This window comes from Tamandua tetradactyla, chromosome 1, assembly GCF_023851605.1.
Source record: "Tamandua tetradactyla isolate mTamTet1 chromosome 1, mTamTet1.pri, whole genome shotgun sequence".
NCBI classification, from domain to species: Eukaryota; Metazoa; Chordata; class Mammalia; order Pilosa; family Myrmecophagidae; genus Tamandua; species Tamandua tetradactyla.
In genome coordinates, this window is record NC_135327.1 from 119,976,078 (window position 1) to 119,994,952 (window position 18,875).

Sequence of the window (18,875 nt, forward strand, 5' to 3'; positions counted from 1 at the left end):
TAAAACTGGAGCAGTACAACACATACCTTACATCAGACTCTTTTTAAAAATCCTTTTTCTTATTGTATCGTCTGTGAATCTTCCCTCTGTTGCCTAACAAAAGCCTTAACATGGAGTGCAGCCACACAGGCTGTCCACCTGAGCTGGAGTTGAAAAGAAATAAGAACTTCCCATGATAGAACGAGGTTGTGTTTTCCCCTAAATCTTATGCAAAGGATCTGCTATCAAGAAACAGGTTTCTCTAGGAGAAATCCCAGTACCCACAACTTAGATGCTTACTGAGTTATTATAACCATATGGCATACTCTGCCTGAAGACTAAATAATAAAATATTGAAGTTTGTGAACTAATCAGTTAATGTGCTAGACAGACAGAAAAGCCTATAGTGTAAATGTTAATTTTCAAATAGATTAACTTTTAACCAGTCTTTAATCAAGGACTTCAGACTCCCTGAAATCCAACTAGCTGGTAGCACAGAATAAGTTTTAAGTTTGCATATGCAAAAACTTTAATAATCTTGCTAAATTTCCCTCGTAGTCTTGCATTATTTTATTGTATTTTTTGTAACATTTATTAATACCTCCTTTCTGCCTTCCCTTTAGCTTCTAATCCAGCAGAACACCTTGGAAGATTTCAACAAAAAATGAGCTAAAAGTCTTTCAAGGCTTCTATAGTTCCCAAAAATCATGTAGAATCTGACTGTGGTGGAAGATGGGAGTCCTGAGGATTTTCTGTTGGGCATGAAGTCCATGGGGCCCCAAGCACATTTTCCTTTGATAAATTCACTCGGCAAGCAAAGTGGTGACCATATGTAGCCAGCACAAGTTGACCTTGAATAAATTATCCTAGTCCAATCTAATTTCCTTATTTGAGAGGTCACGAGGCTGTAGATCAGGAACAGGCAGAGTCTATCAAATTTCTCAATTATATGAAGGTATTTTTCCAACATGAAATTTAATATCAATTCTACACAGGCCTAATGTTCAAACTGAACAGCTGAAGATTGCAGAAATCTGTCCCTTCATCCCTGAATTCTAATCTGGAGCAAATAACCTAAGCCACCTCCGACCTGTTGCCTTTGCGTCTTTGTTCTATTAAATGCTTCAGAAGACATTTCTTTCTCTGGAACACTTAAGGTCCCCCTAGGGACAGAAGCCTCATCTCCCTGGAGAGAATCTATGGATATCAGGGTTTCTTTGGTAATAGATGCTTATAGTAGGGAGGGTAGGTGTAAATTTTAAATATCGTGGGATTATTTGGGGGCAACTGGGGAACTGTGAAGATAGTATAGTTATTATGAGATGAAAATGTAATGAAATGGAAAGGTAGAGATCATTGGTTATAAAAAGCATGTTCAACAGTTTGCACATATGATGTCATTTTGGAATATATATATATAGGAATAAATAGAGTATGAAAGAAAATACACTAAGGTATTAACACTGCTAATCTGGTGGTGGGAATACGATGTTTTTATTTTTTTACTTTTACTTGTTTATACTTTTTAATTGTACAGGAAATGTTTTGGTATAATGTACCAGTAATGCTTCTGTAAGAATAAGAGATTATTAAAAATAAAATGGGATGTGTGCCAGTTTGAACTCTTATGTACCCCCAAAAAGCCATGTTTTAATCCTAATTCAATCTTTTGGGGCCAGATCCCTTCTTTAGGGTGGGAAACCTTTGATCAGATTGTTTCCATGGAGCTGCAATCCACCCAATTGTTGGTGTGACCTTCTGATAAAATGAACTGTGACCCCATCCATTCAAGCTGTGTCTTGATTAATTTTCTGGGGTCCTTTGAAAGGGGAAACATTTTGGAGAAAACTCAGATGCAGATGCTCAGAGAACAGCTGCTTTAGAGCCGACAGAGACACGGATGATTGGAGATGCCTAGAGTGCCGACAGAGAGCAGATGCCTAGAGATGGGCAGAGCCCAGCAGATGTTGCCATGTGCCTTCCCATGTGATCTAAGCAAGCCAGAACCCAGAGTTGTCACCTGGAGGAGCTAAGTGAAGGCTACAGATGCTTAGAGAGGAAACAACTGGTGTCAGAAGCTGGAAACAACAGAACTGGGAACAAGGACAAGCAAATACCAGCCATGTGACAGATACAGCCATTCCTTGGAGTTAAGGTATCTTTCTCTGGATGCCTTAGTTTGGACATTTCTATGGCCTCAGAACTGTAAACTTGTAATAAATTCCCTTAATAAATGCCATTGCATTTCTGGTATATTGCATTCCAGCAGCTTTAGCAAGCTAATACAGAGTGCATGGGTGGCTCAGTGGTAGAAAGCTCATCCACCATGCAGGAAACTCAGCTTTGATTCCTGACCCATGCATGCCAACCCCCCCACCAGAAAAAAATAAAAATATAATGTAGCAACTGGAATATCCTTATATTTGGAAACTAGAATTTAGTGATGGTGTTAAGCCCATAAATTGTCAAAAAAAAGAAGGAAAAAAAACGAATCCTATCACTAACCCCACCCCCGTGGCCACACTTACCAAAGACAAACATCATCAATCTCCCCTTCTTAATATTTTGCTGAGGATATTACAGGATGTATACATTATTGTAACAGCAGTTTACACAATGTGTTATTGTACTAGGAGAATGCACAATGTGTTATTATACTAAGATACTGCACAATGCATTCTCACATTGAGGGATAGTTATCATTGAAATCTTTTTGAAAGTTTTCTTTTGAATCAAGTTTGGGACAGGGTGGACTCTAGACCCCCTATACAAGTGAACTTTATGAAGTCCATGCACTGTCCCAGGTTTCTGTGAACCAGAACAGCCTCCAGCTTAGCTTTGTCACCAAGGAACTGAAGCGATCACAGTTAAACAAGGAGAAGAGTCCTAGTGCAGGCAATGCTCACAGTAAAGCCCCTCCTGAGCCACTTATGTGAATACAAAGAATAAATGTGGGCTGGGGATGATCGCTTGGGGGGACTCATTTCCAGTCAAATATCTGAAGGTCAGTGATTAACTGTTGGAGAACTGAGAAAGTCGTCTCCAGGGGAACGGAACCATCATCTGCCCTTGGCCTTGCTATGCTCAACATTTTCATGTAATGACCTGAACAAAGATATAGGCATGCTTATCAAAGTTGAAAACACCACTATAGTCTAAGAGAGAATCTAAAAAGATCTCTTCTTATTGGAAAAATGAGTGAAATCAAAGTAGAGAAAAGCATAACAGTAATGAAAACTCACATAAACTTACTATATGCCAGGATCTGTTCTGAATGCTTTACAAATATTTGTTTAAGCCTCATGATTACAGAGTAGGTCGTGTATCACTTATATCAATTGCTGTTAAAGAAAATGTAGGGCAGGGGATAGATCGTGGAGACTTGAATCAACCTGCCTAGGTTCAAATCTAGCACTGTACCTATTTCCTATGAGAACCTGACCAAATCATTTATTTTCTCTGCACCTTAGTGTCCTCCTCTGTAAAAAGTGGGGTAATCACTCATTCAAATACCTACAATGCAGATACAACCATAATATCACTTAGCCCTTGTCCTCAAGGAACTCATCACGTCTTGAGGAAGAGAAACATGTATTCAACTAAACATTAGTCAGTCTTTTTCAAGGGTATTAAGTGCTCATGATCCATTGTTGTTATATAAAAGGTGTTGGCTGTTGGTTTGAGATCAGTATTTTTTATTAGATTGAAAATATGTTTATTTTCCTAGCTTACTAAGTTTAAAAGGAAATGCATAGCTTGGGATGGTGGTGGTAATAAAATGAGAGTAGACATAGAAATTTCTCAAATATCATTCTGTGTTTATTTCAATGTTTATTTTCCCTTCTCCGATTTATTTATGGTAACACATTTCCCTATACTAAAATATCCTTGCAGCATTTTTGCATCATTACTAATTAATCAAAGTATTGTATCCTCTTAACATTGTGCTGCATTCCAGTTAGCTACAGTGTGTTTAGGAATTTTTCATTTTAATTTATAAATAAAACTAGTCTTTCAAATGTTTTGTTAAAAAAATAGACTTTTTAATCCAAGAGTTTGTTCTTTGCTCAATATGATTAACCAGGCAATGATTCATTGGATCTATTAAAATTAATCAAGAGAAAGAGAAAACAAAACACAAATATAAATTTTAAATGAGAAATGGCTATAACAACAGAAGCAAAAATTGTAAAACAAATTGTGACCCTTAAATTTTTTGTGTGTGACACTTTAAGTTTAAAAAGTAAGTTAAAAAAGTAAATCATATTAATATAATTAAAGTTATGTATTTCTACTCTCTAGTCATACATTTTTAAAATTTACTCAACTGTTCTTAAAAAATAAATAAGAGGGATATGTGTTATAACTTAGTTTTTAAGCACTGTGTTAACCTTTTCTCTATAATAGGATAAATTCAATATACCAATTTGCAAATTAATCAGTTATAAGGTTCATTACGAATGCTTGCCAGTTTTGGCTCTCTAATGAAAATTTTAGCTTTGGTTTGAAATTCAGGCAACTGAATGACATAATTTCTGTTCACTTTAGGTATGACCAGACATGTGAATTAGATTCCTAAACTATCTTCTGAAAGATCTTGTACTATGAAGAGGTCCAATTTCTCCACAAACAGGAAAACATATAGAGCTCTATCTTGGGAATGACAGAGCTCTTTTCACAATTTCATTTCTTAGGAAGTATTAAATAGTTATCTGCCTTCGATAATTTTTCTTCTACAGAAAGATATTCTAAATGGAATTAAAACCTGAAGTATAGCATTCTTCAGCAATTTAATTTAATTCTCATATCTGTTTTACTGAAGCAAAACATAAATTTTGTTGAATTTTCCTAAGTTCAAAACAAGGGCAGCATTTACCATGCTATTCCTAATGCATTCTTCTCAAGCAAACTTTCTGCTCAGTTTTTCTGAAAACCATCATTTTCTGAATGCCAATTTTCTAGCATTCCTAAGAAAGCTGCACTTAAGCGAGAGATTTACTCTTCAACTCCTAAAGTCTCTCACCAGAGCTTTCCTATCAGAACTGAAGCTAAAGTTTGCATAGGGTGGGAGTGGACTGCACTGCTTTCAAAGTGAATCACTAAGTTAAAAAAAGAATAACATAAGAAGGGGAAAGAAATGAAGAGCGATGTTCTCTGAAAAGGAATAATTGCTGCTATCCCCAGAGCAGTAACAGCATAAGTCAGTTTTCTCTAGGAAGTTTCAAAAGGTCTCATCAACTGTGAAGTCAGTAATAGAATTAAATGCTGCCAACTGCACCCTTTGAAGCTAAGCTGTAATGACACAACCCCATCATTGTATAGAAACGGTCAAATATATTAACTTAATGATAGGCCAATGGACATCCTAAGGAATGCGATTACATTGTGCCAGCTCTTGTATAAATGTTAGACTTTACACAACTGTGTTATTATTACTTTTTCTCCCTCAAAGACCTTTTGAAGAGTTCAAAGCAAAAGATGAGAGGAGACATATGCTGCCCTAAATCACAAAGGCGATTTGCTAAAATAAACCAGTCTTGCGCCCACGAGAAGTCTTACTTTTCTTTTTCTTAAATCGAGAGTGGTGGCCACTGGTTTCGAAAGACCCAGTCAAAACAAAGTGTTCACGTCTGACGCACAACAGCAGGCAAATATGGGTGAGATAATTCTAGTCTGACATGTAGGTTTCAACAAGTAGAAAAAAGCCCACAGCTCACACTAATACTAGACTTTCTCATTTCCATACTGCTGCCCACCAAAGGGGCCTCAGCCTGAGTGGAAACAATGGAGTTGCAGGAGAAAATGCTTATGCTAATGTGTTAAGTGAAAAAAGAAAACTGCAAAATTGCATACCTCGTCCTCAATAATGTTTAGGGCGGCAAGAAACCCAGGCCGGTTGACAAGGATTGAAAGGAACACAGATAAGCCTGACTTGTTGGAATAGTAGTGCTGTGGGTGAATTTTTCTTCTTTTATTTGAAGCTTTTAAAACGTATTTCATGATTTTTAAAAATTAAGAGTCGGGCAAGAAATCGCAAACCAGCAGCCTACAAGGCAAATCTGGACCACAACAGCTTTCAACAGAAAATCATCAACATTTAAAATTTAGGTGGTTTCTGCATAAATATCCGAATTTCTAGCTTTTCATTAAAAATTGGAAGATGTGAACAAAGGGGACCCATATTCCCCCATAAGCTCAAGCTGCCGGAGCTGTGAGGAGGCTGTCTGACCTTGTAAATTGGGTGGCTGGTATCCAGTTGCCACAGGTCCCCACCCCGCACTCATGCCCATCAGCTGCCTGTGACACCTGCTGGCAGGAATCCTGCTGAAGGCGACTGGCTTAAGAAAGTTATTATGACTGTCCATATTAATAAACATTCTCCTTTCCTCTTTTTACACCTTCACCTTTCAGATACCCCTTCATGATAAAATTAGAGAATGTCTACATCCATTTTCAGAAGAGGCATTAACCTGCATCTTCTGAAAATGCACGTAGTGTAATAAAAATGTGACAATTCACTAAACAGAAGCAGTCAGCCCTCATGATGATGATGATGGTGATGTTGAAGATGATGATGATAAAAATAACAGTAATAATAAACACTTTGTAGACTGAGCTCTCAAATCAATCATTTCTATTGGGCAAATAAATGAGACAAAAATTAAATTTAGGATTAGAGCATCTCAGTGCTCTATTCACAAAGAGTCTCAGGGAAAACAAGCAGCATATATTCAGTTTTCTTTGGCCCTTTCCTGATTTCTTTTCGGCCTATGCCAATGGATGTGTTTTTATCTGTTAGATCAGACACACAGTGCTAAATTGGTCCACTCAAGAAGGACAAAAGTTCAAAGTGAATGCTTTATCACTAAAAATAGCAAGCCACCATAAATATAAACATCAAACTGAGTATATATGCATATGCACGCACATTTAACAGTGTACTGAGGACACAGCAGCATGGTTTTTTACATTTTTACTTTTTGTATTATTGACATCCTGTCATAGTCTTTGTAAAGAGACAATTCTTACCTTGTTAATGGTCCCAGATCGCCTGAGTCCTGGCTTCCAGCTTCACTGGGAGTGCTCACTGATTTCGAGGAGGGAGACATAGGGGTTGGGACTAAATAATGAAAATAACAGGTATCCCATGTTAAAAAATGCAGCGACTGCACTGGTGAAGAGCAGTGTCAGATAAATCAAAACAAATGGACCCAAATTAAAGTGGTTGTATGACCAGGAGAAATTGAGATGGGATAAGGAAAAAAAAAAAAAAAAAAAGGAAAGAAAAGGAAGAAAGTCAAGTGAATTTTTCATATTTTAGAAATGAAAATTTGAAATGAATTAAGACAGGATTAATTAAAGGAATCTAAGGCCATGTCCACCCTAGCAAAGTAAAGTAGAGAATCAAAATAGTTATCCAGATAATTCAAGCCAAATATCTCTCTAGTATAAACTATCCAGATAATTATAATTCTTTACTTTATTTTGTTAGTACAGATGTGACCTATTAGGAAATAAAGCAGGGTGTCTATAAAACTTTAAAATATGAAAACTTTAAAATATGAATAAGTTTAAATGGTCAAGGGGAGTTAGAAAAGTCAGTTGTATATCTACATTTCGAGGGAAATCTATTTTGCAGGGAATACAATCTGCATTTGCTAAGAGGGAATAAATGACACATAGAGAAAGGAAAAATGTTGAACCTGGTAATTTAAAAATCTGTTTCAAAACAAAAGAAAATGCCAGGCTGTTGTATTTTTACATTTAATTAATAGTTTCATCCTTTCGTACTGTTATTGTGCCTGGGACTTGTTTTCCTTTACCTCCCACAGCTCCAAAAGACCCTGCCATGTGCAAGTAAACTGCCATTGTAAAGACAAGAGAAGCAAGTTCAGAGATCAAGGTGAGAGCAAGGATAATAAAAGAAAAAGGTTAAAGAAAATGCAAATGTTTTTCTGCTATCCTTCAGATACAAGCCAAATGTCCTTCAGATAGAAGCTGCACCAAATAGCCAAGAAGGCTCCAGGCCAGATGAATTCAACGGGTTCTCAGCGTCACACATGCCAAAGAAACCATATGGGCAGAAAGAAACTTCAATACATAAGTGTAGATTCCCATTTGGTTTCAATCATGTGCAATTTCCTTTTATTTATTTAATACGGTAAAGGGTTTAACTATTTTGTTCAAATCCTATAATACAATGGCAGATCTGTCAAGAAACTAGGAATTTTCAAGTGGCCCCACAATTAATTCACTGATTACCCTCTGCGATAAGTCAGAGGGTAAGTCAGTAAGATGGATGAAAAATAAAAAGTGGGTCCACCTTTGCTAGGGCCACTTGGCAGGGAGGCTTGGATATTTCAGAATTTTGGCCACGGTTTATTTAACCATGGTTCAACTGTTTGCTTCTTAAAGTTTAATCACCAGTTTTGTGTAGGATAGAGGAGAAAAGGACACACTCCTTTTTTGCTTTAATTGATGCTCACACTACAACAAGATTTCAAAGACAAATATAATTAATGGCAAAGCATCTAAATTATTTTGCATTTCAGCTAACTACAAGAAGTTTGTACTTCTTCTCAGAGAAGGTCCATTAGCCAAATATCCATAGATTACATCTTCCATAGTGTAAAGAAGCTTAACAGAATAACTCACATCTTACTGAGACTTATTATGTCATTGTTAGACATAACATTTCTGGCCATGATTTAATTTGCTACAGATTAAGGCTGATTATAAAATGCTCTTAAATGGTACTTTAATTTTGGGCATATATATTCAATTACATCATCAAAACTTATTAACTTATAGGCTTATTGGATATTGCTCTTCTTATTATTCATACTAATATAAACATTTGCCATTTTGTTGAGCATGGATTAATTTCTATTCTTTTTTTATCTTTTAAAGAACTATGGAAATAAATGAAAATTTATTTTTATATAAAAGCCAATGAGAAAATTAAAAAAATAAACCATTTTAAAAAGAAGTCCAGATATTTCATTTATTTGTATGTGTCATTAAAAGGATTTTCTACTAATTGGATACCATGTAGTTTTACAGACACCTCAGGTTACTCTTAAATGTACAGAAAGCAAATGAATAAATTAAAAATAAAATAATTTATCACGTGAGACATACATAGTTAGGCAACAGAGTACATACATTATGTACATGTTACTTTCAACACAAATAAAACAAATAGTTCAACATCCAAACCCTGGTGATAAAATGGGGTCATGGGCAATTAACTAGGGATGAATGAGTTGGAGGAGGGGTCTTGCAGTGAAAATGCCAGAAGCAATGAAACCAAGATGTACAATACAGTCAAGTAAATTTAAACTTGTTAATTAGCTGCTAATCTGTCGGCATTTTAGCGTTTCCTTCCAATTTCCTCATGATCACTATGTTTTATCTTGGAATAACTGCCTATAAATGTTATGAAATTCATAACCACATTCATAGCACTTCGACAGGAAAAGAGAGATTGGGATTAAGCAACAGAAATGAAGAACAATCTAATTTTTAAATCCCAAAATCGTTTGCATTTACCATGTGTCAACTCATTTAAGAGGTATAAAATCTCATAATAACCCAGCAGGGAAGGCTGACCATAAAATCAGTCAATAAGCAGCAAATTTAGACTCTACCGCCTTTCCTCCCATTCCTTTCAGCCTCTCATTTCCAAAAATACATGCACCCGAATCATAAGCCACATAATTTCTTAAAAAAAGAAAATAAAAGCAATAAAGCTAAACACTTAAAAGAACCATAAATGCTGGACATGGTATACCCCATATAAGTCAAAGTGTAGGAAATAGTAACAGGAAGCCCTGCCAAGTACCTAAAGGCGGCTCCGGCGAAATTCCAATGCTCTGCAGCAGAGCCTCTGTCTCCCGTCGTTTGCGATCCAGGTCAGAGTCGTCCTGGGCTGGCTCTTTCTTCTGCTGCATATCAGCCTAGAAAAGATAATAATAAATGTCACTTAAAAAAGTTAAAAACGTAGCGACAAGTGTGCTTTCCTTGGCTGAAACTGGAAATGATAAATGCCGTGAAGACCAGGCAAAAGCCTTAAATAGAAATAATCATGTTTATAAAGGCTGACAAAGAAAAAAAAAAGACCCACAAGCACGTAACTTCTCCATTTAACAATGGACCCAGTGCTTTCTCTTTTGCTGAAGGTGTTTCCCTACCTTGATTACAGGGTATGAAAGTTCCTCTCACAGGTTTTGGAAGAAATCATCAGGGCAAAGTATTTCTGACTAGGGATATAGATTTTTTTTAATTCTGTCTGCTGTTTCAGACTGCCTTTTCCCTTCTGGAATTGCAAACTGTCAGTCCTTGATGCATATGTGGTTGTAACAGCCATGTCCCATGTTTAATGCTGGGACTGTGCAAACAAGGAATTATTGGAATCTGGTTAAAAAGCAAAATTTCTATGAACATCTGTAACTATAAAATACTACTAATACTATTGTATTTGTAGTATAAGCTTACCATGTAGTTAAGTTACTACCAAGTAGTATAGGCTTATCATGGTTTAAAATAAACAAGGCTAAAGTGTTTATTAAGGTTTGGGAAAAATACTGATGTAAGTATTGTTATTTCATTCTGATTTCCATAGGCTTCCATTATGCAAACTAACTCAGAGGAGAACAATATTGTATAGAAAGAGATAGTACAAAATGTCACTTTAAAAGAAGTTCCTTTTATGAATTCTGTCTAAAAAACACATCATCTGTGGGCATCTTATTTGTCAGATCCTATGCCCATTTTTCTTTTTCAGGAGGATGACATTAAATTACAGATTAAGGAAGGTCAGTGGTAAGATTCTGGCAGGAACTTAAAAATTTCAGGTCTCTTTTCTCTTTCATAACACAGTCATTACTCTAGACAAAGGTATGTGCTTCACCTCTGAAATGTGATAACATCATATCTGCTGCATAACTGCCTCACAACCGAGCTTCGTGAGCTTCAGAAGTGAAGCTGTTTTAAAGCACGTCAAAAAACAACCAGTCATCCGGTTTTCAGCCACCCCTCCCCCCACATGGGCAAGGTGGGCGCCCTAACAGGCACATTATCTCACTCAGGTGTGCAGAGCACAATTCAAAACGGTGAGGCATGTTTTATGTCATGGCATCTACAGCAGAAAGAGTTCATGTAACTTTTGACTTACTTCCAGACGTAACAGTGATTATGAGCTAAGTTCATCTTTGCATGTGGTACTAGGTGCAACGCTCGTTATTTTTCTCCTTGGGCTAGAAATACACCCACATTTTGAGGTCCATTTGTCATTAGAGGAAAGAGTGCCATTTTGGAGACCACTAAGGGCTAAAGAGAGTACTAGAGGATTTCAAGCACTCTTGTGGAACATAAAATGCTCAAAAGGTACTTTAGTCTCCATCAGTGACAATATCAAGGGTTCAAGTTCTATTCCAATTTTAGCATTTAGACTACTGAAGTGAGTTTCAAAGTTTATGTGTACAACAGAGGCAAAGATCCAATGGTGATGAGAAATGTTTTCACAGAGTGAGAATCTATGTCAACATTCACTTGTGTAAAATAAAAAGAAGGAAGGCAGGAAAGAAGGGGAAAGAAAGGGAATTATCCCAGCAACTACTGAAATAGAAGTAAAAATTGTAAGCTAAGCAAAGTGCATCTTAGGAGCCTCATATGACATCGGGTGGCACTAGAGTGAAGAATTAAGATGCTTCCCTGAGAGCAGATTCGTGATGATTTTGTTCACTGCCATATCTTCACATATAGCTACTCAGTGTTTGGTAGGGGCTCGGTGGAAAAATGTGTTGAAGTAATTAATAAATGCCTTTAAAGGGTAGTCATTATTCTACAGTTATAAAATCATAGAATCAGACATCACTCAGGCAAAATTTCCACCAACTGTACCCAATTCAGAATTCCCTTTACAGTCTCATTACTAGTCTTCCAGACTTGCAGTGACCTGGAGCTCAAAACAAAGCCATTTCTACATTCTAGCAACAAAAAAATACTTAACCTTCATTCATTCTTTCAAGAAAAACTCTTAACAAAGGACAAGAGATACTTATTGGGAGCTAGTGCTAATGAAACTGAAAAGTCCTAATGGAACTTACATAGAGTACACAGAAAAAAAAAAAAAGCGTAATCTTTTCCTCTTGAATAAATTTAGGGCATGTTATTGAAAACTTCCTGTCATGTATGTCCTATGCAGAAAGGCATAGACAGGATCTGTCGTTTTTTTTAAAGAATTATTTGAATTTTAACTTTAAGTGCTCAAGAAACATATCAGAGAGTAAAAATCACATGTCAACAAGCATAAGCCTATATGGTACAATAATAACATTCCTGAACTCCACCTCCAAAATTTCACTTTCGTAATAGAAGATGCCCGGGCAACTTATTCTCTGCCTTCCTTCTTGCTAATTCTTAAGGAAATGCACAATACAGGAAATATGTAAATAATCATAAATGTCCTCTAGATATAACAAGAGCATAGGAAAGCTATCACCACTCGAAGATGACCATGAAAAATGATAAATTAGGTAACTGGGGCTTATTGGGAATAAAGACAGTCCTTATCTGTTACCAATTAGCACTTTAAATTGAACAGCGTGTTACTTCTTCCAATACAATTATCCCAAATGCCCTAGTCACGAAACTTGTGATATCTTCCCATGTAAATACTACCAAATCCTATTATGCGTTAATGACTCAACAAGGAGTGATTTCACAGTACTAGTTATTAAAAATACTCAAGGTGCCTTTCCCAGCAAGTGATATTTCTGTTTATGAGCAGTAATCACAGCTGTGACCTAGAGAGGATAATCAAGGAAAAAAACATCGTCAGCCGAGAATCATCAATCCCTTTTCCAGAGACAGTTCCATGTTTATTGGAGGAGAAGGTGAGGACTGGCCAGGAAACCCCTCCCCACCCTACCTGCCAGCCATCGGCACAAGGCCAAGAGCGGGACAAAACTACAGGGTGGCCCCATTAAACATACCTCATTGTGTTAAAGCCAATTTTTCATGAAATTAGGCCTGTGTCATAAATGCTGGCCACAATATTTATTTTAAAATCAGATTTAATCTATAATACCACAACCAAGAAAGCAGTTGACATCCAAAGAAGCAGAGAGTGGTAATTTTATACAACATGTACACAGTTTTCGGGATTCTGTGGAGACAATCAACCTGGGTGGTCCTAATTCATACTCACTTTCAGATTCATGGCAAAAATAAAGTCACTGAGGTTAGAATTAAAGGGAATTTTCTTTCTTATTTATTCTAAATTTGTATATTTTATGTAAAATATGAGCTCAAGGAGAGTTTATAAAAATCAAGCCTGTAAATTTGAGGTTATTTCCATCCATAAATAACAGAAAAACTATAAAATCTTTAACTTGGGGGTCAGCGACAGTGGCCATTCAACTGGAGCATCCTATAGATTCAGGATGAGAAGCTTCCAAAGAACTTTGCAGAAAAGAACTGCAGATGCTTGGAAGGACTAATATCCGACTAACATCTCAGACCTGTCCTTAACTGCTTTGTGTTTATTTATTCACGCATTCATTTATTCATTCCACAAGGCTTTACTGAAGGCCTACTATGCAGCCTCTGTGCTAAACAGTGACTCAGTGGTTCAAAACACAGCCCTACCCTTGAAAGCTTATACTCTGTTGGGAGAGAAAGATAAGTGAAGATGTAGATATAATGCTCTGTGCTAAATGGTCTGATAAGAGCAAACAAATTTTGTCAGGGGTAGCGAAATCCATTAGAGAAAGCTCTCTGGAGGGAGCGACCTTTGTAATGAGACCTGAAAGGTATACAGTTAACAGCCAGGTGAAGCACTTCAGGGAGAGCAGAAAAATCAAAGCAGAGGGAAAATAACTGTTCACAAACTCCCTGTCCAGAGAAAGACAGTGACCCATCAGGGGACATGCAAGTAGGTAAATACGGCTACAATGTGAATTTGAGGGAGAAAGGAAATGGGGAGAAAAGAGAAGGTTGTTAACATCCAGAACCTAATGATTACCATAAGTTGAGGTAGGGAGTGGGGGAAAAAATGACCCCAGATTTCTGATTTGGACAACTGGTTGGATGATGATGCTGTACGTGAGAGTGGAGATAAAGGGGGAGGGGAGCTATTTCTAAGACATAGATATCTGAGGCCCAGCTGCTTCATCTGAAAAATAAGTGACCAGGTTAGATTACTGCCAGATTTCTTTCAGCTACGAAATGTCCATGAAACTAGGGGTCAAGAATCACAAGCTCCTCCTAAAACAATGGCATATTTCTGGAAAAAATGACTTTACAAGAAGTGATCTTGACAATTTTATGGGTTTCCAGGTCTCCTGCTCTGGTAACTTATTTCAGAAGCAGAATAGCAGCTGTTTTTACTGACCATTTCCTCTGTCTTTCACTGTTGCCCATTATCTCCTTGAATCTTCACAGAACTCTGCGAGGAAGGCACCACTATTCTATCCATTTTACACAGCAAGAAGTAAGGTTCAGAGAGCTTCCATACCCACTCAGGCCATTCTGTGAAGGGCAGAACTAGGTTTTCAGCCATGTTCAACAGCCTACATCCTTAACCACTGGGTTTATTTGCTGTCTTCTGTCCTACAGCATCAGCTACTCAGAACAAACCAAGTCATCAGGGTCTGTCAAAGGTGCATAAACTGAACAGATGAAAGATATTTATGGTTGGGAGGGGTATGGAGGGAGAGGATTTAAAGCCAATAAAGCCAATACAGACCTTAAAGATTATGCAGTCCAGTGGAATTCAAAATCTGGCAGCAATTTGGATTTTTCGAGTCATGAACTTTGAGGACTGCAGAGCAGGACTCTGTGTTGCCATGTGATTCTTACGTAGCTATCCTAGTCAAGTCTGTGGGGGCAGGGTTTGGTAACGATAAACTTAAGACAGTCCATCAATTTAGAGATGCGGAAACGAAGATTTTACGTGACTTTAATTCTAGCACTATGTCAAAACCAAGAAGAATCTAGAGTCCAGGTGTTTCACACCCTCGGTGGCACCCCCACCTGCTCCTCCAGGCCTGCTTCTGCTCCGTAACATGGTAAATCTCTATCAGACAAAACTGCCGCAGTAGAAGCAAGGGGGGTGGGCTGCTTCTATCGGCCTCGTGGGCCTGTAATTTCCCCCAAAATGTGTAAAATGAAAAAGATGAAGCAGACAGCGTCATTTGGAAAACTGATTTGCCATATCATATCACATTTTGTGGTATTTCTATGAAATTCAAGTTGGACATTAGAATGTCAGTTTAAAAAGAAACTGGTTATTAGGAAAGGATAGCAGGTGCTTTAAAGCTACAGCAGTGTTGACACTGGAAGGAAAGGGAACATAATAACTTAATGCTTTTTGGCTTTGCATGAAATGAATAGCCATTCTTTGTCAGTTCTCACCTCTACTTCACTCAAAAACGGCCTATGTAACAACAAAGATCTCCAAGTGAAAAACATTATATGTACACTGTCAAGGACGAATAAACTATCACATCAATCAAAGTGTAATGGTACTGAGAGATCCAAGATGCTAAAAAGGCTAAAATGCAACTGCAATTATATTTTACTTTGTTGGAAAACAATAATTGTTATAAATCTGTTACCTTGGACGCCTAGCCTTATATTACAGAAAAAATTACTTATTTAGGTTGTAAGACATCAAAATATGTTTACTTTTTCCTTAAAGAAAAATTCTAAGTTGGGAAGCAGATCTGGTTTTCTATACCCACAAGATCATACTATATAAAGCTTTTTCCTTAGAAAACGATTCAAAAATATCTTTGACATCTGGTTTTATAATGAGACATGGGCTATCTTTACCTTGGCATAATAAATTGGAGAATTAAAAATAAATTATCTGTTGAATTCAGATCATGGAAGAAAACATGATGTGACATGATACAACAGCAAAGCTGTCGGGAATCAGGAGTCCTGGATTCTGGGTCTATAAGGCAGGCAGGTTACATTTCACCTCTGGGGTTCTGTTGCTTTGATGGCATAAAGAGGGCCCTGAAGGAGGTCTCTAAAACATTTTCCAGCTCTAACATTTCAAAATCCTATGTCCACAGAGAAGACTCTTCTATAGTATCCACCCTCTCACAAAAGGGGTAATACAGCTTTCCCTTACCAGTTCTAGGATTCTAATTTACCCTAAAAAACTAAATAGTGTGAATCCACTGGCATCAGTCTCTATGTTTCTGCTAAACTGCTCTCAGTAGTAGTATTTTTATTTATTTTTTTTAACATGGTCAGGCACCGGAAATCAAACCTGGGTCTCCAGCATGGCAGGCAAGAACTCTACCACTGAGCCACGGTTGCCCGCCCTTGCTAGTAGTTTTTAAGAATCTTTTTTTAGAAGCTAATGCTTATTAAGTACTAATTATATTCTAGTTACTGCTAAGTGCTTTACAAGATTGACTCATTTAATTCTCACAATCCACGAAGCAAGTATACTAGCATTCCCATGTTAAGCATAGGTAACTGAGAGGCAAAAAGGTAACACTGAAGAGCCCACAGACCACCTTCAGGGTTCGAGTTAAGTCTGAGGTGAACACCAGGTTTGGAAGCCTCTGGGCGAAATGCTACCTGCCTTTTAGGTGGTACTAGCCAGAGCACAGCAGGCAGCAGTGACCTGACTCCTGTGAGATATCAGCAAGCGTAGATATCCATGCGTTTCATTCAGGAATCATGAAAGGACTCTTTGAGGAAGGCTCTATATATCTGTTTGACGAGCCCCTCAGAATCAAGTGATTTTTCTTCCCCTCACAGCATCCCAACACCAGTATTTACCTCTTTCTTCTTCCTCTCCTCTTCCTTCCGCTTCTTCTCTTCTCTTATCTGTGCTAAGCGCTGCTTTTTGCGCTCTAGCTCAGCTTTTAAGTCACTTTTGTCAGACATGTTGGTTTCCTTGGAGAAAAAGAAAGAAATATGAACATATTATATTATATATATATATAATTTTACTGTATTATCATTGTAAAAAAATCACTCAAAAGGAAATCTAACTTGAAAATGTGACTGTTGGTTAATAACAGGTTGTATTACTTAGCCTATGTTGAAGAAGCAAAGAAACAAATTAAATTAGATCTGGTCTAACTCAAAATCTTCCCTATTATTTATATATAAATATTTGAAGAAAATTAATGTTATCAACTATTCTGGTCTGAAGAAAAAGAGCAACTTACTCAGAATAAGCAACACATTTTCTGTACAAATTTCTTAACAAAAAAACCAAAAATAAATAAGAGAATAAAACAAAAGTAAATAAAAGAATCACAAAAGAAGCACCATCATGTTTTCTCGAATGTCCGTTCACATCAGTGGGACCATACAGTATTTGTCCTTTAGTTTTTGGCTGGACTCACTCAGCATAATGTTCTCTAGGTCCATCCATGTTATTGCATGCTTCATAAGTTTATCCTGTCTTAAAGCTGCATAATATTCCATCGTATGTATATACCACAGTTTGTTTAGCCACTCGTCTGTTGATGGACATTTTGGCTGTTTCAATCTCTTTGCAACTGTAAATAATGCTGCCATAAACATTGGTGTGCAAATGTCCATTTGTGTCTTTGCCCTTAAGTCCTTTGAGTAGATACCCAGCAATGGTATTGCTGGGTCGTATGGCAATTCTATATTCAGCTTTTTGAGGAACCGCCAAACTGCCTTCCACAGTGGTTGTACCATTTGACATTCCCACCAACAGTGGATAAGTGTGCCTCTTTCTCCACATCCTCTCCAGCACTTGTCATTTTCTGTTTTGTTGATAATGGCCATTCTGGTGGGTGTGAGATGATATCTCATTGTGGTTTTGATTTGCATTTCTCTAATGGCCAGGGACATTGAGCATCTCTTCATGTGCCTTTTGGCCATTTGTATTTCCTCTTCTGAGAGGTGTCTGTTCAAGTCTTTTTCCCATTTTGTAATTGGGTTGGCTGTCTTTTTGTTGTTAAGTTGAACAATCTCTTTATAAATTCTGGATACTAGACCTTTATCTGATATGTCATTTCCAAATATTGTCTCCCATTGTGTAGGCTGTCTTTCTACTTTCTTGATGAAGTTCTTTGATGCACAAAAGTGTTTAATTTTGAGGAGCTCCCATTTATTTATTTCCTTCTTCAGTGCTCTTGCTTTAGGTTTAAGGTCCATAAAACTGCCTCCAATTGTAAGTTTCATAAGATATCTCCCTACATTTTCCTCTAACTGTTTTATGGTCTTAGACCTAATGTTTAGATCTTTGATCCATTTTGAGTTAACTTTTGTATAGTGTGTGAGATATGGGTCTTCTTTCATTCTTTTGTATATGGATATCCAGTTCTCTAGGCACCATTTATTGAAGAGACTGTTCTGTCCCAGGTGAGTTGGCTTGACTGCCTTATCAAAGATCAAATGTCCATAGATGAGAGGGTCTATATCTGAGCACTCTATTTGATTCCATTGGTCGATATATCTATCTTTATGCCAATACCATGCTGTTTTGACCACTGTGGCTTCATAATATGCCTTAAAGTCCAGCAGCGTGAGCCCTCCAGCTTCGTTTTTTTTCCTCAAGATGTTTTTAGCAATTCGGGGCACCCTGCCCTTCCAGATAAATTTGCTTATTGGTTTTTCTATTTCTGAAAAATAAGTTGTTGGGATTTTGATTGGTATTGCATTGAATCTGTAGATCAATTTAGGTAGGGTTGACATCTTAACTATATTTAGTCTTCCAATCCATGAACACGGTATGCCCTTCCATCTATTTAGGTCTTCTGTGATTTCTTTTAACAGTTTTTTGTAGTTTTCTTTGTATAGCTTTTTTGTCTCTTTAGTTAAATTTATTCCTAGGTATTTTATTCTTTTAGTTGGAATTGTAAATGGGATTCGTTTCTTGATGT

At 37.1% G+C, this 18,875-nt stretch overlaps 1 protein-coding gene across 11 annotated transcripts in view; it reads right to left on the reverse strand.

Annotated features, from left to right (window-relative positions):
- DYNC1I1 (dynein cytoplasmic 1 intermediate chain 1) overlaps nt 1–18,875 on the reverse strand; it is a 367,030-nt gene that overhangs the window by 252,453 nt on the left and 95,702 nt on the right. For all 11 annotated transcript variants that reach the window (XM_077123359.1, XM_077123350.1, XM_077123387.1 and 8 more), the window contains 3 exons: nt 16,789–16,905; nt 9,824–9,938; nt 7,009–7,099 (listed from right to left, as the gene is read on the reverse strand). In XM_077123359.1, coding sequence (XP_076979474.1) covers nt 7,009–7,099; nt 9,824–9,938; nt 16,789–16,905 — 323 coding nt within the window. The remainder of the gene's footprint in view (nt 1–7,008; nt 7,100–9,823; nt 9,939–16,788; nt 16,906–18,875) is intronic.